A 25,564-nucleotide genomic window follows, 5' to 3' on the forward strand; every position below is an offset into this window, starting at 1 on the left:
ACTTTGTATAATACAAATGTCTAGCAACCTAACAACTTCCACAGCTTCCTGTAGTAGGAAAGATTACTTTCATGCCACAAATTTTGATTTGAAAAACTGCTCCGGAAGATACACTCTTTATTGAACTCCCCCACTGAATGGGCTTCACCAGTTTTAATGTAGCCTACAAATAATGTAAAATGTATTCCATATAAATTATATAAAACAAGAAAGTCATATATATCAGCTTGCATTCCATTCTCTTGCATATTGTACCCTTGGGGCTTTCTGTAGTCGTGTTTGCAGTCTATGATGCGGTGGGGGAGACCCTTACGAGAGCGGGTTTAGTGTCCCATTGGCCGTGGGGCTTAGTGTCCCATTGGCTGTATATGGATAGTCTCCCATTGGCGTAGAGGCCAGCCAATCATGAAAATCTCACCACTAGACCACGTGACTAGACTAGAAAAAAATATTCAAAAAGTCAGTAACCCAACATGCTAAAGACGTGTAATTTCACAGGAGTTGGCATGGTATTAGAATTAGTTTGTATTGGTTTGATTTGTATTATCTCTGTTCACTGTCATTTGTGTAGCATGTCAACCGTGACTATTCAGGAGAACCGTTGATTGTATTTGTATTATAAATTTAAATGTAGGGGAGAACGGGGTAAGATGAGCCAGCGGGTAAGTTGAACCACCCCCTTTATCTAGAAAACTGTGTTGCCATGTGACCTTAAATCTAGTAAGCATCCATAATTTACACCTGGCTGTGAAATTGGGAAGCACATGGGGAAAGTAGAAAACATTCTTTTATACAAAAAACGTGTTTTGTCGGTCAAAGTAAAATTTGAACCTGTAAAATGTAAAATGAACCTAGGTCTAAAATGTAATATCAGACACGTTGATGATTTGCCAATGTATAGAACCATGTCAATCATTTGGCAAATAAATTGTCTGAAGTAGCTTATTCTAGTCATTGTTTTCTAAAATGGTGGCTAGGGGTAAAATGAACTAATGTCCGGGGGTAAATTGAGTCAATGGGAATCACTATTCATATTTTTTAAGTCTTTGCTACTCAAATTATACTGAATGACCTTTAATTTGCATACTCATTTAAGAGAAGTTTGCAATATAAGGTTCTGAATAACAAACTTTATTTAATTGTCTTAATATTGTTTAAATAATAAATAAACAAATAAATAAGACTATTTGCAAAAGGGAAAACTGTTATTAAATTATTATCGATAAGTGAATACATTATCTGTTCAAGTTTAAGCTTTTAACATTAAAATATCATGTGGTTCAACTTGCCCCTCGACTTGGATCAACTTACCCCTTACCTGGGGCAAATTGAGCCACATGACCACTTTTTTTAAAAAGGTCATATTTTCATGGCCCTTTGTCATAGATGCTTACTCATCATTTCAATTGATAGAAGACATTCTGAAATATGGGTAGATTTTGCTGCCATCTCATTTTGCCTTGCTTCCAGGACAACTTAAGCAAAAAGTGGTTCATCTTACCCCATTCTCCCCTATAGCTACAGTATAAGCTTTATTTTGTGAAAAAGAATGCAACTCTTCTCAAAAGTCTTGTTGAAGAGCCTGCAGTGAGGGCTATGCTGCCATCTTCTGTATCAATGTTTGCATTACACTATATCCATACAGCATGTTTTGTAATGTCCATGTTGCACCCATGTTGAGGTCCTGTTATCCTTGTGTGCGTCACAGTTACAATGTTACTATTAAACTCTATTTTGTCATTATATCTCTGGAGCAGTATAGAATATACACTGACTATGGCACTCTCAACATCAACAATCTGTTACACAAGGATGAATACCGGTATATATAATATATATAAATTGTATGGAAATACGGTGACAAAAGTGTGTGTCTGTTCTCCACTTTGTCAGCTACTATGATGCATTAAGGTCCACGATACATCAAGATGAGCAGGCGCAAAGATTAGGGACTGAGTGGTGCTTCAGAGTAAAGGGATGGGTGTGGTGCATGATGTCAGATATCCAGTCAAGATCTCCATAGGATATAGCCCATGCTGGTTCAAACTGCTTCCACAGCCTACTCCTTCTTCATCCTCCTCGTCACCTCTGGCCAGACCAATGGCAATTACCTCTGAGGTGCAACTGGAAGACGGCGTGAGTTGAGGACTCGGGGTGTGGATGTGAGAGACATAGGAGGAAGATGGGGAGGTGGTGACAACCACTAATGAATCAGGTACCAGGCTGTCTTGCCTTAACTCCTCCCACAAGTTACCTGAAAAGTGGAACGTTAAGAGAGAGTGTGAGTGTGTTATATGAATTACTACTATGTAGCCTACACGTACATTATACAGTAGTTTAAAAGGGGGTCATCATGCAAACCATGAACATGATGAACTGCTTCTCAACAGAGAAACATGTCATTTTGCGGCATAGATACATTTGCATGCCATGTTTGGGCATCAACTTTGATATTTGTGAAAATGGAGGGGTGGGGGGTTCCAAACTTCCAATTCCCTTCTTCTGCAAGGGAATTGGTGCATTAAGACATTTATGTGAGTCAGTGTGGAATGGACTATTACGGCTTTCAGATTGGAACCATTTATGTTTTTGTCAAAAGAGGTAGATTAAATCTAGGCATTATTACTTGCTAGCGTCTGCCCAAGTCATACAATCATACCATGGAGCTGCAGGTCAGTCAGACTTGGGTTGAGTGTGTCAACATCATAACTGCCATCCCCCTCCAACAGGAGCTCGTGCATGCTCCTGGGGCAAGGACTGTATTCAGGCCTCATAGTGGCACTGTACGCTGGTGGCATCTTCAGGTTGGCCATGGTGGAAGGAACCACGGCTAAAGGCTGCTGTCTGCAGGCTGAGTAAAAGGGGAACGAGTGGGCATGATGGGCAGTTGATTGAACATAGCAGTGTTGGTCCGATGAAGTTGGTATGTGTGGATACTGGGACTGCTGAATGGGGAGGCAGTGTTCTCGTTGCTGGGCTGGGGTGTAGGAGGACATGGTCGCTTTGTATGCAGGGGAATGTCTGGATCCTGAACCAGGGCTGTGGTAGCCTGGCGAAGACTTGAGCTTCTCTGGTCTTTCACCCAATAGATGATCTAGATCCTCTGTGGGGGAGGAAAATAATTGACACAAGTGAGTTACGTAATTCATTTGTTGAAGAATTACAATCACGCTTATATCACTGCAGAGTGCAGACGATAGGTCAGATTAGCATAATAGGCAGCCAGAAACTTCTGTAATTGTGTTGTGAAGGTCACCTCAATCAGTCTGTGTGTGTCTGTGTGTCTGTGTGTGTGTGTGTGTGTGTGTGTGTGTGTGTGTGTGTGTGTGTGTGTGTGTGTGTGTGTGTGACTGTGTGTGTGTGTGTGTGTGTGTGTGTGTGTGTGTGTGTGTGTGTGTGTGTGTGTGTGTGTGTGTGTGTGTGTGTGTACACTCAGTTCACACTCAGTTCACCCACCTGGTTGGTGATCATACTGCAGTGATCAGTTCACCCACCTGGTTGGTGATCATACTGCAGTGATCAGTTCACCCACCTGGTTGATGACCATACTGCAGTGATCAGTTCACCCACCTGGTTGGTGATCATACTGCAGTGATCAGTTCACCCACCTGGTTGGTGATCATACTGCAGTCAGTGATCAGTTCACCCACCTGGCCTTGCCATGCTCTTGCGAACTGTAACAGGGTCTTTACGACGCCACTTGTGCAACTCCTCCTGCATCTTCTCCACCTTGGCTGGGTTCAGAGCCCACAGACAGCCTTTACGGGATGAGTTGCCATTCTTGTTCTCCACCTTCTCAAAACACTTGTTCAGAGACAGATTGTGACGAACGGAGTTCTTCCATCCATCGGGGGCTGTCTAGACAGGGTGGAGTTGGCATTTTACACAGATGTGACATACCAAGGCACACTTTAAAATGTCACAAAATATTGGTCATATGAGATGAGATATTTCTTCTAGTTGTGAGAAATTATTGCAATTTGAAAGTACAGTAAGAGTTGGGTTTTTTGGTGGTATCATCGTTTATGATTATAAATGATAAATAAAGTAGCCTACAGAGGCAAATATATTTGTAATTTCGGACATTGATCATGAAAATTATGAAATGATTGATTGATTGATTTATTTTACTGATGGTTGTTCTGTATAAAGTTCCTAATTTACCCTGATTTATAATGTTGTTTGATGTATTATCTTGTGACTGTATTTTATGTATTGTAACCTCGGCTACGTTGAAAATGAGGGCTTGCCCTCAACTGTATTCCGAGTATAAATAAAGGTGAGAGAGATTGATTGATTGATTGATTGATTGATTGAAGATTTTATTCACAGTTTGTAGAATGGGTGCAGTTCAGACCAGACCAAAATATGTCAGTGGCTTTCTGAAAAGAAGTTGAGATGCCAACAAAAGTTCATCCTGTGCCTACATTTTATAGCATTTGCTAAATACAGCTGACTATCCCCAGTTTCATTTTTCATGATTTCATGATTAATGGATTATATAGCCCTGCAGCCTATATGTTTAAGATTACAGACAGCTGTCTGGACCGCAGCCATTTCCATTTTGTGCCTTCTTGAATGGAAACGCCAGCAACACTTTGAGCTAGTTCCAAGAGTGGGTCTAAATGAATTTGATTTGTAGATGCCTAGAATCTAAAAAGACATCTATTTGTGACTTGACCTGGGTTCAAACAGAGGTTCATACCTGCAGCTGGTGCAAAAGCAATATTTAGTCTAGAGGGCATGAATGCATATTATACATTTGAAAGGTATGATAAACTGGCTGCCCCCTTTAAACGAACTCGCCAGTAAATTGCCAGTAACTGGATAATCAAGCAGTATTTGATGATTACATTAAAATGTAAGTGTAATGAAATAGAATAGACACACACGTACAAAATACACATTCCAATGCACATACCCTCACCATGTGCGCACGCACGCACGCACGCACGCACGCACGCACGCACGCACGCACGCACACACACACCATCCTTCTATTCACATCTCCTCTCTGCACCAGGATACGATAAATAGAAACAAAACACTGTCTAATTTATATTCCCATGCCAGCATGGATCACAGGATTGTTACTAAATGTACTGATATCCACAGGTGGAGATCAAGCCCCAACAAGAATCTATGTGGGTTGGTTGCTGATCCAGCTGCTCATTTGGCACATTGTTGGACTACTTTAAACCTGCCATTAATCATCACAAGGATCTTGACAGAGAAATAAGTGTTGATTGTAACCGAGATGTAATATCGGTTGATCATTACATCACAATAACAGCTATAGCCAAACCTTACAACAAAAGGTTTGGATAGAGGTGTTTACATAGCCCCAAACAACAATGACACATCCGCTTACACCATTTAAAACATAATATTAATTGTCAGATGAGATTTCACAACCTACAACGCTTCGTGTGAATAATGCATATACTGCAGCAAACAACTGTATAATCATACCGTTTTCAAACAACCACTATGTCCTATGATGTCATGGCAAGAGATATCCCCTCATATGTATCCAAATTACAATTGACAATGACGCTCTTTATCCAGAGTGACTTAGAATAAGCAAATCAAATACAGACAGACAGTGTATAGTGACTCTGTAAACTAGGATGACAGGTAAACCAAATAACCTTGCATCAGTCTTTAAACAATATACAATCAAAAAATAAGTTGTACATTGAAACTATAGAAACTATAGGATAGGCCTACCAGGTAAACAATGAACCTATAGCTAGGTCTAAATAACATGGTATCTAGAATTTACATTTTAATCTTTGCATAAGTCTGCATGGTAGTCAAGTCTAGGTCAACTACTGTAAGTATCCTGATCCCCGCATGTCGGTCAACCTGAATGAATACACCTGTGTTGATACGCCCTAGTCTACACCTGAGTCACATCTGTACATTCAACACTGATGAAGGCTAGAGCCTAGAGGGCTGAAAATGTTCCGTTTGTCTTTTCATAACTGAATGTCCCACATCTCCACCATGGTGTACTGCAGGAGCTCCGCTGTCATGTCTATTATGCTGCTATTTGGAGTGGGTTTCAAAGGTTTGTATTGCTTTCAGTGCAATTACAATAAATCTCATCTTATCTTATTAGAGCAGTCGTTCTCAATAGAGGGTATGCACATGCATAAAGTGAGTGACAAATCGACTGGTAAAGTGAGTGGCAAAGTGAGTTTAACGTTGCTTAACGTGGATTAATGCAATCAGATTGGCTTTTCTGTTTGGATGGGCTGTCAAGGCCAGAACGTAGTTTTTTGTCACTCAGTAGGTGTTCCGCATAACTTCCAGGTATGATGATGATGTCACGTGCATGGTGCCGCTGCTACCGCTGAAACTTTAAAACTGCTCTTAACCACTTAAACCCTATACAGTACTTGGTTGAGCGGAGTCCCTCAGGGCTCTATACTACTAGTAACCTTTCTGATTTTGCGCTACCTTAAATATATTACGCTCACACCGCATTGCAACGTGAAGCATTGTGAGCTTGTAGATCTGTTATGTTTCCCCCAGAATTTGGATTTTAAATTTTAAATGGTTAAAACCCCAACAATGACCCCATCCTTATTCATTCTCTGTGGATCTTGTTCGTGTGTTCTCTTCTGACTTAGTTTTTTTCTATAAAGATTTATAGAGGTTTATGACCTCTGTTGTGACTTCATTCATTGATGTTCCTTTCCCTTACCGTATGACTTTAAGCTATGCCAATCCTTGACAGTGATCTCTTTGATACTGTCTCAACCTTTCCTCGTGTCATGTTGATACCCTCCAAAGTTCATGTCTTGTAGATGTGTTACAGTACCATTTATAACTCCCTATCTTCTGGCCTTGATTATTTCAAGATTGGTCATGTGTTACTGTATGGCTCTTTTTTATAACAACCATCCTGCTATAAATGCGACAGTTAAAACAGGTGCTATGACAACGTATATCCAAGTTCCCAAGTTGCATCGTTCCCAAGTAGGCCGGTGGCCAACTGCGACGGGCACGTACAGGTCTAGTCCTACTATAAATGCGCCACGTCTCTGTGTGTCTGCGTGTGTGCGTGTGTGTACGGTTGTACAAATTCGACACACACGTTCCACACCCCCGCAGGGAGTGCAGTGCCCGGTATCGAGTCAGTCGGACCCGCGGTTCTCCAGAAACACCACAAAAGGCTCTGGTCAGGCTCTGCCAGTGGGCCTAATCAGCCTAAATCCCCTCACCTGTGCAATGTCCAGCCTCTGCCTCAGCCAATTGATTGCCAAGGCAACCCCACACTTGCCAATTGATTACTTAACCTGTCCACCTTTCAGATACAGGCAGACAGACAGATACAGAGATCTCCATGTGGGACACAGACAGTTAAAATGGGTGGTATGACAACAGGCATTGCATACTAGATCTCCATATACAGTATGGGCACAAAAGGGACAGACAGATAGTTAAAACGGGTGCTATGACAACGGGTATTATTAGGTTCCCAAGTTGCATCGTTCCCAAGTAGGCCGGTGGCCGAAGGGCACGTACAAGTCTAGTTTATAACAATTACAGGCCAATATCTAAATTGTTTAGATTACTGCACGGGGGTGGCATATCTGGGACTGCTTTGAGATACAAAGATATTCAAGGGGGTTTATTTGTCACCCACGCACTTGCAGTGGTTTACATCATATTTCATTATTTCAAGTAACTATTTCAACTACTGTATTTTCACCTTCATCCCCTAAAAGTTTTTACCCTTATGCATGTCACTTGGTGACAATACACATAGAAACGACCTCTCCTTCCATTGTTATGCAGACAACATGCAATTATATCTCTTGGTGATGCCCAACAACCCTAGAACTCAGGTATTAAAGATTGAATGTCAACTAATTTCCTTCAATTTAATTCTGTCAAAACTGAAATACTTATAATTGGCCCAGATCATTTACATTCTCAGTTTCAGTCATCACTCCCTTTATCCAACAATGTCAGGCCTGTTGCTAAAATACAAACCATTTTAACAAACTTGTTCAGACATGTATTATTTTTTTAAATATAATCTCAGGAATATATCCAAGATCAGAAAAAGTGTTTCAAAGATATCAAAATCATACATGGTTTTATTTCTTCACGCTTTGACTAGTGCAATAGTGTTTTAAAAGGCCTAAACACTCACTTGTAACAGAATGCAGCTACTAGAGTCTTAACCAGGAGAACATAACTATTTTAACTTTCCTAAACTGGTTTGATTTTCTGATTCAAGATTTCTCGTTTCTTTCATGGCCTGGCCCCTAATACATGTATTAACCTCTTATGTGCCTGTTCACAGCCTGAGGACCTGGCGGAAATGCTGGTTCTTCCTGAGAACCCTCCCCAGTCCCCAGTCCCCACACACATCTGTGTTGTCACTGGTGTTGTATCCTACTTGCTCACCTGTCAGTGAGGAGCCCCCACCGGGAGAACGTAGAGCCTTCGTCTTTCTCCTCACGCCTAACACTCCCTGCTGACAGAGGCCAACCCAGCCTGTATAGTAGGAGTATGTGTGTTGACAAATATTACCCTCCCCCGAACACGGGCCAATTGTGTTTGTATAGACACTCAACAAAGCCATATGCACCACGATGGATTTGAACCCCCAGACTCTGGGGTGGTGGGCAGAAGATGAAGGAAGCATGAGTTCAAGTCCGTTGCTCTCCCCATGTCCCCCATATATGGGGACTAGGTTGGCGGAGGGTGTGGAGAGCCCAGGATCACATTAGATAATTGACACAGGGGTGAAAAATGGGTTACAAAATCGTGGGAGAAAAATGTAGAAAGAAAAAAAAAATCAGACCAGTTACTTGCGCAAGAAAAGTGCGCAAGTACTATAATCGGCTGCGTATGTCGGTGTCGTCGCTCGGCCAATCAGGGACCAAGAATGTATGTATGTCGGTGGCGTCGCTCAGCCAATCAGGGACCAAGAACAGCGATCAGCTGGGTATGTATGTCGGTACATTCCACCAGCCAATGAGAAACCACTGTTCTCGATGACGTAACTAAAGTACGTTTCATGTACGTTTATGTATCGGCTGGGTATGTGTGTATGTCGGTGTACTCCACCGGGCAATGAGGGACCACTCACCACTGCTGTATTTCAAACCTAAACAGCAGCAGAGAGCTTAGGACTCAGAGCAGCAGTCGTACCAGCAGTGGTGAGCGCACCTCATGGCGCGCTCTGCTTGCGCACAAGTAGGTCATACGTGTGCATGTGCAAGTTGGCAGCTCGACACACACTAAAACATATCGTCATTACGTCACCATCGAAAACCAATTACACCCTGGCATTGGGTCCTTTAATCCACATCTTTATTACGTCATCATTGAGAGCTAGTTATACCAGTTATACCCTGACGTCATATGCTGCTACGATACATACGCATCAAACGGGGCATACGCAAAGTAACCACAGTATACCGCTAATCAACTTACAAATTACACATAGAGGCATTTCCTTTCCACCTTTCACCTTTCCTTTAATCCACCCGACACTGATCGACATATACGTCACCATTGAAAGCCGATTAATCCACATCTTTATTAGGTCATCATTGAGAGCTAGTTATACCAGTTATACCTGACGTCATATACATACGCATCAACGATACGTATGTATCAACGATACATACGCATCAAACGGGGCATACGCAAAGTAACCACAGTATACCGCTAATCAACTTACAAATTACATATACATATACATAGAGGCATTTCCTTTAATCCACCCGACACTGATCGACATATACGTCACGATCGAAAGCCGTCTCTTACCATACTTAACAATACTACTTTTTTACCTCCAAAAACTAGATACGTAGCAAATAGCTAAACCTAATAATTCAATATTTCAAACGTTCTTGCACAGAGAAGCTGAGATTTGACAGTTTGTAGCGGTCGACAGTACTTGCGCGCTCTGCTTGCGCACTAGTAGGCCATTTATGGCCTACTAGTGCGCAACAAGCAAGTAGGCACTCGACAGAGTGCAGCTCTAGTTAATTCTATTTTTATGTAAAGCAAATTGTTACTTTGTTTAGTTAAATACTTGTATTAAGGTTATTATTTATTATTCATATTAATGGTTTCATACCTTGAAATAGGGGAAGTGTTCTGTCATGAAGCTGTAGATCTCACTGACTGGCAGGCTTCCAGTTTTGCTGTTCTTCAGAGCCATGAAGATCAGGATGCTTTAAACAAGCAGACAGTGATTGGCATTGCATGCAATCTTATTAGCTAGGGAGATTAGCAAAAGAAATGTGGACATGGCTGACAAAAGCACAAAATGTTTCCATGTTCTCCATCACCATATGTTTCATTTTAGCTTGCCAGTGATTGCCAGTTATATGTGACCATACCATTGACAACCTACTGATAAGGCAAAGAATTCAAATTTTCATTATGATTTTAACTAGGGGGATGTCATGATTCTGAATCCATTGCAAGCATTAGTTTTGCACGAAAAACAATCCTTGGGCTAAAAACAGCCATAGCCGTCATTACAAATGTGATGAGGTCATCACATTTTGGGCACATTTCGGCAAGTGGCTATGGCAGAATTTAGCCCAAGGAATGTTTTTCGTGCTCATCCAGTCAGTGCACATAACATACAGAATGCTCTTAGTGAGCGTGAGTACCCAAGTTTGTATCCGAACCTCATCTTGTCTCACGTATCTTCTCTTCTCTCTGAAGCTTAGCTGTATCTCTACACCGACCTATCTATGCAATGCTGCCATAACCCACTGTAGGTAATTGTCGCTTCAAGAAATGGAGCTGGAAATGGAACACAATGGTGCTGGAACAGAACAGAACACACACAGTGGGCGGTGTCTTGATATTCCTGATTAATGGTTGAACCATTAATCAACCATTGATACGCATTGATACGCATTGATACGCACAACCTAGGATCTTAACCAAACTCTGTGGCTTGAGTCAATTAACTGCAACTGCACACAGGTCATGAACAGCATTCTGTACCAAGGTAGTCATGCCTCACATGCTTCACACCTGCAAGCCCCAGGGAGAAGCAATAAATACTGTTCAAAAAGGAATTTTATCCACCATAGTTTATATTAAAATGGAGGAGAGCTAAATAAATGACACACATACAGTACACACAGGCAGGCAGGCAGGCAGGCAGGCAGGCAGGCAGGCAGGCAGGCAGACAGACAGGCAGGCAGGCAGGCAGGCAGACAGGCAGGCAGGCAGGCAGGCAGGCAGGCAGACAGACAGACAGACAGACAGACAGACAGACAGACAGACAGACAGACAGACAGACAGACAGACAGGCAGGCAGGCAGGCAGACAGACAGACAGACAGACAGACAGACAGACAGACAGACAGACAGACAGACAGACAGACAGACAGACAGACAGACAGACAGACAGACAGACAGACAGACAGACAGATCTTGTAATCGATATGACTGTACCTATATGAGTAAATGGGTTTGGGGAAGAGGGACAGGTTACTGTTGTCCTGGTGTGACAGACATTGAAGAGAGTATTGAGAGCTGCTTGACTGACCATTTGAAGAGAACACACTCGGTGAGAACTGGAGAGAAAATACACACGCATACACACATTAATCCCTATAGGGAAAATAGGCGATCTACAAGCTCACAATGTGCATCGATTCAATGGATTGCACACGTGTAGATCTGCTATTTTCGAACATTCCTGAGATTTAAAACATATATATATATACAGTATATTGACAGTTTTGGACATTATTCGTCTATAATGACAAGTCCAAAATAGATAAGCCAGGTTGAAAGTGGTTCAAGATTTCCCCCTGGATCATTTTAAATGTAAATCTAATCTATGCTGATGACATAAGAATAACAAAAACATCCTGTACATCCAAACCACACTTCATCACGTTTTCCCTTCTTTTGTATTTATTTAAAAAAAAAATGCACACATACAGTAGACCACTGATTTAAGCTTCATTTTCAACAACTTGTGGGAGCTTGTTCAGCATCATGCATCATAATGACACCATACTGTTTAGCCACACCACTTGAAGCTTGTATGCTTCATTGCATTTGTTTGTTTGAATTAGTATCATAAATACATTTACAACAGCTTTTCCACAGTCTTTCAGCGGGCAAATACTGTATGTATCTATCATCCCATTCATACTATGCTGTCTAAATTCCTTCTTTTTGAAATTGTTAATTTAACTCTAAATCACTTGAGTTAATTCACTGTGTAGCCGCTCCTTTCCTATGGCCACGTACCTGCTGAAGAGCACCCACTGAGTACAAGGCTTTGCTTTCTGTCAGGAAGCAGGCAGGCTCCACTGGCACAGCTGGTAGTTCAGGAAAACTCAGCTGGAAGTCATGCCAGTTATAAGTTATTCTTAATGGTGTAGCAGTGGTTCTCAAATGTTTCATTTCAAGGACCCCCATAACTCTCAAAGTGTACAAAATGGTTCTAGTTGTACACTGTTGATCTGTAAAGACCCATTTGGAACCCCCCCGACCTACCTTCACTTTTATTAGCTTTATTAGCCACTATACTATTAAACACCTAAAAACTGTGGGCTTAAAAGAATCATACCACCATAAACTATAATCTATCCACCATAATCTATTCACAACTCTGGCCACATATTTATAATAAATTCACAAAAGCTGTGTGTATATAACTAGGCCAGGTGACCAAGACAATATAATATTATAGACCATCTTCCCATCTTTGCTTTATTTCTAGACTAAGCATTTGTTATTGAAATGTTACCTGACAGTCAGTGTTTGCTAATCATTGCAATGTTAAAATTGTAAGCCAATTAAGGATGTTAATTGTTGTTCTTAAGCCAATGTAATACCCATGGATTATTTTCAACTAGACTTTTGAAATCAATCTGCACAGTGCACAGTATGCTTTGGAAATGGTCCACAGTAATATCAAGTATGGTGTGAGGCTTGCTAGACCACTAGCATAATTTACTTGATTGCAATTATTGTACCATAAGTTTGGAAGTTTGAAAGCTGCCATTGCATTGGTCCCAGGATGTCGGCTCCTTGTTGCTTGACTTGTGTGTAACAGAGCAGGTGTCATGGATAGCCTCCTGCTGGAGGTAAGAGCAGGGAGTTGGGCAATTTGGCAGACAGCCTCCAGTTGTCATGGCTCCATCACTGAACTGTCGACGGTAGGGATGGAAGCGGTCAGACTCAGTGGGCCCCTGTCCTGGCACCGAGTCCAGGTCTGAACTCATGGCTGCATCCGTGCTGTGTCGCCTGTCTAGGGCTGCAGACTTCATGTTGAAGGAGGCACTTTCTGACTGGGCAAAGGAAACATTTCTGACCTTCTTAATCTGTAACATGACAAATAATAATAATTAAACATTTGCAGGCACGGGGTTTCCATTGGCACAGAGAGCATTTTATAACTGGGGGGGTGCATATTTGGGGGGGTATTTGCACCACAGGTCAAGGAGTGCAGTGCTCGTTGTCGAGTCGGACCCGCACAGTTGTCCAGAACCGCCACAAAAGGCCTCTGCCAGGGCTCTGAACATTAATAAAACCTTATATTTTTTTAAACGTTGCAATACTGCCTCATCAAAGTTGGTGTTGTCACTTTAGATATTGTCAATTACTTGCATGAGAAGGAGAGAGGTGGTGGAGTTAGCTGTTTTAGCAGACAGTTTGAGGGTCCAATGGAGTTAAGAGACGTAACACACAGACGTAAAGGGTGTTCAATAGCACTGATTTATGGAATAAAATCAAAAACCTCAAAAATGGACTTATGAGGTTTCCTCCGGACAGCAATGAATATGGAGCTGATCTGTTCTGACATCACAAATATGTTCTGACATCTGCGTAGACCCCATATTTGGGCATGCCTGACAAAGAACTCCATATATGGGCATAAAAGGGACACATCGCGAAGCAGTCGTTTCTAAACTAGACCGGGCAGCACCGTTGCACCGTTTGTTTTACATCACCATTACATCACCTAATCAACATGAGTTAGACTTTAATATATTAGCGCCCCTCACTTCACACGGGTGTGATTCTTTCAAAGATAGATATAAATATACTTCCATGCACCTAATTCCATTAAAATAGCAATATATGGGTTGCACATTTGAACCAACCAAACAATAGATGGAGGTTAGTGTAACTGTAAAGATGTATTTGTAAATTCTACTCATGTTTTGAATGGCCAAATGTATTTATAAGGAAGATAAAGGGAATAGTCATAAATGTTATTCATATCTGTATAAAAAGGCATGGCCTCATATTTAGATATCAAACGCAATATGACGCAATATGACAACACCATGGCAGTAGTCCATAGTGTTAATAGAAAATAGTGTTAAATGACATGTTAAAACATTTTGTCCTTAGGCCATCTTGGCTGTGAAATTGACTTAACTGTATCCGTTTATCTATAGCAAGGTAAGGCAGGCAGTTATTACATCCAGTTGTTTTCTATGTGTTCTATTATGTTACAAAGAAATTGATTCAACTAAAAGCAATTTAAGTACCTGTGACTGCGCCACCTGCTGGCAGGAGGTGTGAAGGGGCTTACAGGTGTTATAAGGTTGGCCTGAAGGGTCGTTGTTTGAAACTTGCCTTTGGGACGAAATGTTGAGGTCAGAGAGTTTGATATTCTGCACCAAATTCTGCACCTGTGAAGAGTTGAAAGTTGAAATTGAGATGGGATGAACAATAATATGCATAATTATTCTTTCCACTTTAGCAACTCAAACTCGAATAAAACAAACAAATCAATCAAACAAGCATTAAAAAAAACTGGTGTCACTTTTCATTCCAGTTTTATACTCTTATTTGAGTAAGGTTCTAGAAGTGATGTGTTTTTGTCACGTAGGAGTCTCAAACAAGGTTCTTTCTTACACTAAATAAATACGCAATTTCTTTGTGAAATTGCATATTTACACTTTTTTTTGGCTGTGTATGATTTTTAAGCCTCTGGTACGATAATTCCCATCCCACCAAATTCCTATTCCTATATCAAAGCGTTGTATTTTCCCTATTTTATACTTTAAAAATGTTCACAAATAATAATAATAATAATAATAATAATAATAATAAATATCTTTCTCACTTTGCAGAGAGCTGTTATCTAAGCTGAGGGGAGGTGAGTGACACGTGGCCCAGGTTCCAGTAAAAAGTAACCTCACCCAAACCCAACAAACCAAGCTCATTAAAACGGTCAGCAAACCATGGCCGTTAAGTCACTCGAAGCCAAGTAATGCTGAGAAGGATGGAAAATGTTATCATATTGTGTGTGTGTGCGTGCACGCGTGTGTGTCCGTGCGTGCTGTGTCAGATAGAGCAAGCGAGAGAAAGACAAATATCAACTGTGAAACGTTCTGCCCAGATCAAAGGAAACTTAAGTGTCAAGGTGAAAGTTGAGAGATAGCCTTTGCTCCAGTGCAGTAACAAATCCTCTCTGCTGAAAGACACACCTTCAGAAGGGAAACACAGTACTTTCACTAAAATCAGTGGTGGACAAAGACTCAACTCAAACATTACTCAACAAGTGAAAGTTGCTCTATCAAATTAGTATCCAAATCACAAGAGGGTGCGCTTTAAAATTTTACACCATTTGGCAACCTTTTTTAACATATGTTGAGAGGATGAACGCGGCTGACATCAACAATCCTTAACTCATTACACTGACCCTACTGTAATTGTTTTATTTGTATATTTTAATTTTGTTATTGTTATTATTATTTGTTTGCATATTGTGTCTAATATTTGATTAATTTCTTCTATTTTTGAATATGTATATGTATATTTGTATGTGCCTTTTATTTCATTGTTAATGGTACAAGGTACTCTGGGGGGAGGGAGGGCTTGAAAAATGAATAAAGAAACTTTGATCAAAAATTAGTATCCAAAAATACAAATGTACAGTACTCAAATAAATGTACTTTTTAACATCCACCACAGGTAAACACTTAAGCTGAACAGAGATAATTTAAACTTGACAACTTCTCTGTTCATATTATTCTCTCAGATGAGCTAAAGAGGGCAGACTAGTTGCAGTACAGCACAAAATCCAACTCAAAGAGTGTAAAGATGAACCCTTATGTTTGCAATTTGAGACTATTTTTAACCACTTAATAAACGCTTGACCAGGATGATGCTGGATGATGCTGCTTATACATACTAACCTACTGGATCTCTCTATGTTTCTGGGGTTGTCTCAGTTGTCAGCTCAGAGAAAGAGCTTATACAGTCACAATAAGCAATAATAATAAGCAATGTAACTTATACAATTGGGGTGGTTGTACTTAGTCTCCCTGCTCTTTAATTGAGACATTTAGATTCTCTATCTGGTTTGACACAACATTTGACACAAGCCTGTTTCTGGTTTGACATGAATTTTGACCTAACAGTTTCTCCACTGAGCAAGCAGGCAGTGGTACAAATGTAAGGGGTAGCTGGGGTAGAATAGAAGTTGCATACTGTAGTGCAGCTTTAATTAATGTAAAGGGCTTGACACAAAAGATACAAATATGAACAACACTCTGTCACAGTTGTTATGGGTGAGCAAACATGACATATAAGCAAAATTAACAGTGACTGATTTGTGAAAATAGGTTTTCCTTTTTTGCAATGATTTGTGTCATTAAACAGCCTGAAACTCATCACCTCACTCTTTGCCAAATGGGAGGACTTGCTGAAATAGTTCAGAACACCGTGGGTACGCAACTTTTGTAGAGGGAATCAATGTATCAAATTTTGAAGTCTAATCTTCATTTGTGAAAGTCTCTAGAAATAGGTGAATAATATATGAATGATGATAATGTAAATAATGTACACATCAATAAAACATAGCTCAATAGAATGTCTGGTGACTGTTACAGTAGTCTGTAGTGTATTTTATGTTTGTGCTGTAATCCTGCCCTGGGAATTGTGGCACCTTTTATCCTCCCACACAAAATATGTCTGGCCCTCATTCAGATATACAACTCCCACTGGCATCATAAGGTATATAAACATCATTAAAGGCAATCATTGTTCATTGAATGCGAGTTTGAATATTTGCTCAACAGGTTTAACAGTATAGGCCTATAGCTAACACCATGACGTACTTAGATAAAAAAACATGTACTGTATACAAAGTGTTTAATATTGTGCTTACTGCTGCAGATGAATTCGGCTTTGCATATTATATTTCACACATATAGAATCTATTTATGACGCATTTGAGAGTTGTTCAGATGAATAGTTCTATAAGTTAAGGTAATCACGGGAAAGCCAGGGAAAGTCATTTTAAATACTTTTCTCTGTTACAATGTGTCAATTTATCCAGGTGTGCTTAACACCCTCAACCTTGAGTTAAAATGCAAAATAATATTATGACAATGAGTAACCTAATCTTCCAACTTATGTTTACAGTCACAGCATTATACAGTACGTACTGTAACATGACATTTAATTGTGTCATAGTTTACAGTGTCATGACAGCTTAACATATTATCTTTACAGATCTAGACATTGTTATAATTTGCAGTTGATGAAGACCAGACTAAAACGTCTGTATTTTGAATTATGATCCACAATATTAGGTTCAATTAGTTACAATAGTTTTAAATTATTGGATGGTTTAACTTTTATTTTATTTTGTAATTAACTTTCGCATATTCCATTGATGTTTAGTTAGTTGTCTTTGTATTGAATTATTAGTTTTCGCCACTATTTGTCTATTCTTCTTCTCTTTATTCTACTATGGATAATCTAGCTGTGGTTATGGCTGTCAGAGATCAAGGTTAAGAATGCAGTGACATGCGTTAAGGTTATCTTGATGTGTAATGGCTCTCTGAAGAAGCAAGCGCTCAAAGTTCAAATAAGGGCCAATCAAATCCGCAACAGTGGACAACTCTGTCTCTGTCAATTAATACACAATTGTATCTACGGTAAGTTGTTGTTTTTAAGTAGCAATGAGTAACCTCTTGAACCCCAGTAAGTGGGGTGTTCTGGAGGGGACAATTTTTGGCGAAGAAATTTGGTGCAGACGGAAAGAATTGGTCAATGTACAGTTAATTGACCAATAGATGTTCAAAAATGAAATAAATATTTTGAACTGAAGTCTTGTCCACTACCGTTATTTATTTTCAATGTACAGTTAGAAATTAAAACAAGAAGGTTAAAACAAGAAATAGAGGGTTTTAGACTAGTGATTAAAGTGTAAATCCAACAGAAATCAATGTGAGCATTGCTGCCATGCGTGGAAGGAGGTAGGGCCCGCACACCATTCTTTAGGCAAAGGAATTACTTTTTTAAAGACAACGTTTCGATCTCACAGGATCATCATCAGGTCCTGATGAAGATCCTATGAGATCAAAACGGTGTCTTTAATAAAGTAATTCCTCCTTACTTTATTAGAATAAAGAATGGTGTGCAGGCCCTAGCTACCTCCTTCCATGATTGCCGTATTGGCCCTGCACCCACTGTCGAGGTGCGTGTAAATAGGTATGCTCTGACATTGCTGCCATGCGACCACACAAAGACAACAACACAAATCACTGTCATCCAAACAAACATTAGAAAGCTTTAAGCAACTCACTCATCCACATGAATGAGCCGGTCTCACCTCTGCTATTGTGATGGGGTCAGTCCTCCAAACCAGTCAGTCCTATGAGCTGGCTCCCTTTTCCCTCTTGGCCATGTGGATTTGCACCTCTCCAGCACCCCCTTGACAGTGCAACAGGTCCATTAGATTGACTGTCTAAATGTGTATGGAAGTGGTTGATGGGCTGGTTTCAGATTTTGGCAGCATAGAATATCATTCTGTGTGTGTGTGTGTGTGTGTGTGTGTGTGTGTGTGTGTGTGTGTGTGTGTGTGTGTGTGTGTGTGTGTGTGTGTGTGTGTGTGTGTGTGTGTGTGTGTGTGTGTGTGTGTGACTGTGTGTGTGTGTGTGTGTGTGTGTGTGTGTGTGTGTGTGTGTGTGTGTGTGTGTGTGTGTGTGTGTGTGTGTGTTTGGCATGTGTCCAGGCCAGCACAGCAATAAGATATACAGAGAGAAAAACCTGCCACAACAGGTTTCGAAAGGCCTACCGCTAGAGACACTGGCAGCTGGGAGGACTAGCCCAACGCACGCACGCGCGTACACCCACACACACACACACACACACACACACACACACACACACACACACACACACACACACACACACACACACACACACACACACACACACACACACACCTCCCTCCTTCCATCAGTCTTTCTTTGCCTGACTGAATGGTTACTTGTCTAAATGCGACATAAGATACACCACTGCTCACATCCACTGGCAGAGAGTGGGCAGTCTGCCCTGATTTCAGAGCTTTGCCCATGGCGAGGTTCTACACATTGTTCATTCACACAGCCATGTGCAAGTGTGCACACACAAACTCTACGGAGACTCAGATGCAAGTATGTTTGGGTCAGCCATGAAGTGCATGAATACAGACACACAGGCACGTCATGAATGCAGTCACGGACACGCACGCACACAAAGAAGTACAGATGGGGGGGGGGGGGGGGGGGGGGAATTCAATGTCAAGATTGATTACCGGTATGTTATAATTTAAGTAATTAAGAAGTAAGTAGCAGCAATCAAAAGACCTAAAAAGTAACCAATCATAGCTTAGGATCCGACAAAGCAATCATATCCCACTGAACCTACCTGTACAGCCAAATGGTGAGGTTAATTCTGTGGGTCGATCGGATGAGGACAGGAAGCCAAAGCAGATTCAGGAGGGCCCGTATCAAAAGGCAGCTCCTACTACACCAAGATACTCTTTGGGGTATTGGTTGATAGGAAGAGCTGTTTTCAGGACTCTTTCCTTGGAAGACCTGTTCAACCCCTTCCACGAACAGGTGAGGTTCTCTCTGAGACTTTTATGGTGACAAAAACACAAGGAAAAACGTAATCTACACAAAGAGAGAGTGAGAGAGAGGGGGGAGGTTAGTGGGAGAGGGAGTAGAGGTATGTTAATACAGGTAGATTCCTATCCTATCCTCCCGATGAACCAGGAACACAGCAGCACCCTGTCTTAGCTATACCTTTAACAAACCTTGTCCTCAGTGAGAGGGTGAGGCAGAATGATAGATAGATGGGGGATGAATTACAGATTGAATAAACTCTTATGTTACAGTGCAAGGCCTCTGCAGAGTGAGTTTACAGCTTGAGGCTCTATCTGCCACAGCTCTCTAAGAGGGTGTTACGTGGGAAATGAAAGTCACATTGTCCTCTGGGTAATAAGTGCTATGGCGCTGAGCTGTTCTCAGTTGCAATATCATGTTTTATTGTACTAAACAGCCTATAGTATTAAATACCCTTTTATACAGTCAGTAGTTGTTTTCAAATGTATTATTCTCCAATGGTAAATCATTACTATATGCACTGACAGCACTTTCGTAACTATTTCTGTTTAAGGGTCAAACTAAACTATCATTATGAAGAACCTAGGGCTGCTTGAATGCTCTAAGTCAGTTGGGGTTCTTTTTTGGGCTTTGTCTAAGAACTTAGACTAGTCCTAAACTTTCTTCAGTGACTCAAATCTTTTCAAAGAAGAGGAGAACAATAAAGCATTGTTCAATGAGTCGTCTAGTCTAGTTTAAGTAGTCAGATTGCTTTATACATTCATGCTCCAAACAGGAAGTAATCTATTGATTTTGATGACCTCATGACCTTAACCTTTTCTGGATCAGGGCTCACATGAAAATCTTGAAAGCATTTGTTTCCACTACCAAATGGCTGCCATATGTTAAGAGGACAAATGGGTGGGCATCTTGCATTTTCAGAGCATGTTTATTTTACTGATCTATCAATCGTGTTCCGGCTTGGATCAATGGAACCAGTGTACTGGCAGCGTAGTATACTTTAAGTTTCTATTCATATCATAGGCATCACAGTGAAAACATTTTTCAAAGTTTCAAAGAAAGAATACCATGAATTTGTTTCATACTAATGTTATCAATAAAATAAAATAAATTTATTTGGGGGCAGGTTGGGAATCGTGGCGGTAGAGCCACCATCAAATCAATCCATTTCGATTTCCAAATGACACAGTCATTGAAACCTTTTGAAATTTACCTTTTAGCTAGCGCCACTAACAGGCCAATTTGTTTGCATTCATTTCTCACAATTTGTTCACCTGATCTAAATTAAAGACATTTTGTCCAAGAACTTATAGGCGCCCTGAATATAGCTGATCTACAAGCTCACATCGGCTATCAACACTACTCTGTCGATGAAGTGTAGCCTACTACTGTAAATCAGGCTTTAGAGACCATATACTTTCTATCTTGGCTCAACTTCAAGGGTGAAGAACAATAATAGAAATCATTGCTCAAGACATGAAAGAACAACACGTGTCATCATCTACTTTGTATAATATACCGGGATATGCCAAACACAATTTATTTCTTACTGGTAATTGTGCCAATGAGATTATTGGCACAGTCTCCTGACTTACTATGTTTGGCCAGTGACAAACCTATCTAGAAAGGTAAACCAAAGTTCTATCCACTTTGAATGAAGACTCTCAGTCACACATGGTGTTCACTTACCGGTGTCGAGGACAGCAAACCTTCTATGCCTGTAGAGACATGCCTCAATTTCCCTGGCTCTCAATTTGTACTGTGGGTGCTACTCAAGGTTCACAAACGGTAGAGATCAATATGCCAGGCTGGTACAGATGTTCCTGTACCTTGACAGGTACAGGAACGTCAGATTAAGACTGGGTGAGGCAGAGGCCTCCCAGGATAACATGGTAAACCAGTTCAAATCATTTTCCTCATCTATTTATGCAAAACAGTTACATGACCAGAATAAGCAAGGGCTGAACAACACTTCTGGATCCTGCAGGAGTCTTCTGCATTGTTATTTCTCCTGGATTTCGTATCAAAGTCCCCAAATTCACCAGAACACAGGAACTTACATACTACTATATTTAAAGGTTTCTCGGGGAGGACATTGCATACACATTGCAAACATTCCAGTTGCATGCAATCATACAGAGATGTTCACTTAAATAATGAACTTAAATAATATTTAAATAACTTAAATATATAACTGAAATAATTAAAGATGGGTCTTACATGGCTTCAGTTATCAAATCAATTTCTGTAAGCCTACGTTTTGCGTTTAAATGGCTGAAACCCATCATTTTCCAATGCTACCAAGGAAAGCAAGCCTGATAAAAGTATCAAACTCCCCAAATTCACCAGAACACAGGAAATTACATCTACTCTGTTAAAACGTTTCTGGGGGAGGACCCCCTGCAAGTCCTACTTAATTTAACCTTGTATTATAATTGTCCATATTCCTTCCTGCACATTAAACACAGGTACCGTACTGCAGTTGCAATTCAACTGATTAGAGCTATGATACAGCATCGATAAATTGCAGTTGTCTGTATGAGAAAATGGAACAATACATTACTGCATTCTATTTAATAAGGAACCACAAAAATAATTATTGATTTACAGTAACCCTTGGTGGCATATAATAACACAGGCACTCAACACGTTAAAAAATTCAGAAGAAAAATATATCTAATTCCAGATCTCGTGTCCTCAGAAACGATGATTTATGGGTGTCTTTTGAGAGCTCAAAGGAAAACATTCACTTTCCCAGAGGCACCAGTATTTATCACTGAATAAATTCACGTTTTGGCTCTAAGTGAAGTTATATAAATTAAGCAATTACACTGTCCTTCCCTATGGTATTACATACTATTAAACTGCAGCTGTCTATTTGCATTTAGCAAGTCAAAGTTCAGCTAGTGCCACTAACAGGCCAATTTGTTTGTGCATTCATTTCTCACAATTTGTTCACCTGATCTAAATTAAAGACATTTGCGCCCTGAATATAGCCGATCTACAAGCTCACATCGGCTATCAACACTACTCTGTCGATGAAGTGTAGCCTACTACTGTAAATCAGGCTTTAGAGACCATATACTTTCTATCTTGGCTCAACTTCAAGGGTGGAGAACAATAATAGAAATCATTCGCTTTCCCAGAGGCACCAGTATTTATCACTGAATAATTTCACGTTTTGGCTCTAAGTGAAGTTATATAAATTAAGCAATTACTCTGTCCTTCAGGACAGAGTAATTGCAGGACGATGGAGTGTTCAAGTACATTTGATGCCCGATTACAAGCGATACACTACAGAAGTGGCTTAGATTAGCTAACTAAATAACAAGAGGTTTAGGTGCATTAGTAATGTTCTGCAGGTCACGAGGGCATCATTAAATATGCCCTAAATATGCCTGTAAAATGGTTTGTTTGACCTTTCCTTCCATTGTGCATTTTTAACAATCTGTTAATGCTTAAGCACTTCTGGGAGGAAACTTCTCATTCAAAAATAGCCAATCTACAAGCTCACAATGCACCGTAGCACATTGTGCTTGGTGTAGATCAAAAAAGACTTCATACATTATGAATTAATAACCAGCAGCTGCCGTATCTATGTGTGTTTAATATAAGGGGGGTCCCCGTGGAAGTCGGTGCGGTGGTCCGCGGCAATGTGCCCTCTAATTTGTTTTCGGTCTGAGCAAACACTCAAACCTCCAGACATCAGCAACTGCTGAGCAACTAGCCAACCTGCCAAGCAACTGTGAGGGAAAAAACAAGCGAAGCTTGGCTGGCAATAAGCGGACATGGCAACACACTCACCAGTGAGACTAGGGTGTCGTTCTCTCGCAAGTTGCGGTGTTGCAAGTTTCATACTCACAGACCAGCCGCTTTGCAAGCTGCTGGTAAAAAAAATCTAGTAGTGCATATAGAGGGCCGGCCCTGGCCGGTTAAAAAAAAGGTCCACTTGGTTCTGTTAAACAACGGTGGATTCTGTGGTCCGAATGGAATTATTCTCATCATCTCCACTGGAAGTAAGTAGAGAGGAGAAAACAAAAATGCCTAAACAGTAATTTATTGTCATTCAAAATTGAGGACAACTAAAAGCAGTTGTTGTTAACAGTGTAAATCTAATCAATGTATAAATTAACCGCTTTCTACTGTGGAAGGTAACATTAAAGTGTTGACATTTTTATACATTTTTACACCCCCCCCCCCCCCCCCCCCATATGTCAGAAAAATATATTTACAGCATGTATTTCATAAGGTTACTGTCCATGGCGTAAACACTGTAACCTTAACATAATTTCACCTTAAATAAACATTTGCTTTTTACATATAATTTCACATAATCTGTTAAAAAATATTTATATCAGAGATTAACTATTAATTTATTATTTATTATGACAGCATTCACCGCTTTTGTGTCAACCATCTTTGGCTACCCAAGGATAAAGTTGTGAACTGCTTGGATCAATATGTCCAAAAGATGTTTGCTCTAAATTAACTTTAAATTCACATTCATCAAAAAATACTAAAGGAACTATTAAAGTCCCACTGGTTACCTGGAAGTGCCCTTAATGTCCCAATATTGTACTCAAGGTTGGTATTTTGATCACCCACAGTGATCAACCGTTTCTTTTTGTTTTTCATTTTACATTTTCCACTCTGCACCTGCCCAACATTGGGTTTGGATGTTTCTTGGGTTTCTTTTCATGTTCTAGAGTTTGACCCACATAATGGTTGGCATGAAGTAGTGGTAGTAGTAGAGTATATCATCAGGACAGCCATCAACCATCACAGTAAAATCCTCAATGTTAATTTTACTCCGATAGTATGGGCACCCTTCCTCACATTCTTGGTCTTCATCATTCATGTAACATGTCTTCAAGGCGTGATGGTTCTATTGGCCCAGGCAGGAAAGGTGTTGAGCTGGAACATGGCTGCACCCCAAGTGTTCAGGGCAATGTTGATGGTTATGACTCCGAGAAAGTTCAGAATGAACCCAGCCTTGGCCTGGAATCAACACAATGCTTATTCCTTTTGTTTGGATTTTTTGCATAAGCTCATGTTTTGTGGTATCCAGAACATTATTTAAAATAATAAGAATATTTCTGTTTCATTATAAGTATGCTTCAACAATAAAAGATAACCTGCACACCACCACTACTTTTAGACTTGACTAGATGCTTGTTGTATAATACATACATATAGACATGGAATGCATAGCAAGTGTTACCGTGAAGTGTCTTACCATGTCCATGACTTTGAGGTTTCCATAGGAGAAGGCAATGGCATTAGGTGGAGTGGCCACTGGCAGCATGAAGGCCAATGAAGCACAGATGGTACAGGGCAGCATGACATACAGCGGATGTAACTTGATGGCAGTGGCCTAAAAGTCATATCATATCAAATCATATTTATATACAGTCGATGCTTGAAACAAATGCACAATTGTTCTGTGTTACAGTAGATATGCATGCCTCTCTAGTAGCCACCTCAAGTTTCTATTCTATACTCTTTAGATTAGGCTAATTCATAACTTGAAAGCAAAGACAAGACAGCATCGAATTGATACTGTCAAGTTATTTAACTCTGTGAACTACAAGCTGGGGACTATTGGATATATGTATCTTCAAAGCCTTCATGAAGTAGCCCAACATATATTTTGCAGTATTTTAACTAATTTGAACAAAG

General features: G+C 40.3%; 3 protein-coding genes across 3 annotated transcripts in view; 1 reads left to right on the forward strand and 2 right to left on the reverse strand.

The window, feature by feature from the left end:
• Positions 1-25,564, forward strand: part of abhd15a (abhydrolase domain containing 15a) — a 374,815-nt gene that overhangs the window by 259,719 nt on the left and 89,532 nt on the right. The window lies entirely within an intron of this gene.
• Positions 1,931-19,353, reverse strand: foxn1 (forkhead box N1; the record flags this gene model as incomplete). The annotated part of the gene is made up of 9 exons (XM_079513743.1): positions 1,931-2,254; positions 2,660-3,103; positions 3,651-3,858; positions 10,118-10,214; positions 11,460-11,581; positions 12,270-12,362; positions 13,001-13,348; positions 14,525-14,668; positions 19,303-19,353. 9 exons carry the CDS (start codon positions 19,351-19,353, stop codon positions 1,965-1,967), a joined length of 1,797 nt encoding a protein of 598 aa, XP_079369869.1. The 3' UTR covers positions 1,931-1,964.
• The window catches only part of LOC306931881 (solute carrier family 13 member 2-like), a 15,457-nt gene continuing 13,933 nt past the window's right edge, over positions 24,041-25,564 (reverse strand). The window contains exons 12-13 of the mRNA XM_079513542.1: positions 25,122-25,259; positions 24,041-24,883 (exon numbers count right to left, since the gene is read on the reverse strand). Coding sequence (XP_079369668.1) covers positions 24,755-24,883; positions 25,122-25,259 — 267 coding nt within the window. The 3' untranslated portion in view covers positions 24,041-24,754. The remainder of the gene's footprint in view (positions 24,884-25,121; positions 25,260-25,564) is intronic.

This window comes from Electrona antarctica, assembly GCF_951216825.1.
Source record: "Electrona antarctica genome assembly, chromosome: 11".
NCBI lineage: Eukaryota > Metazoa > Chordata > Actinopteri > Myctophiformes > Myctophidae > Electrona > Electrona antarctica.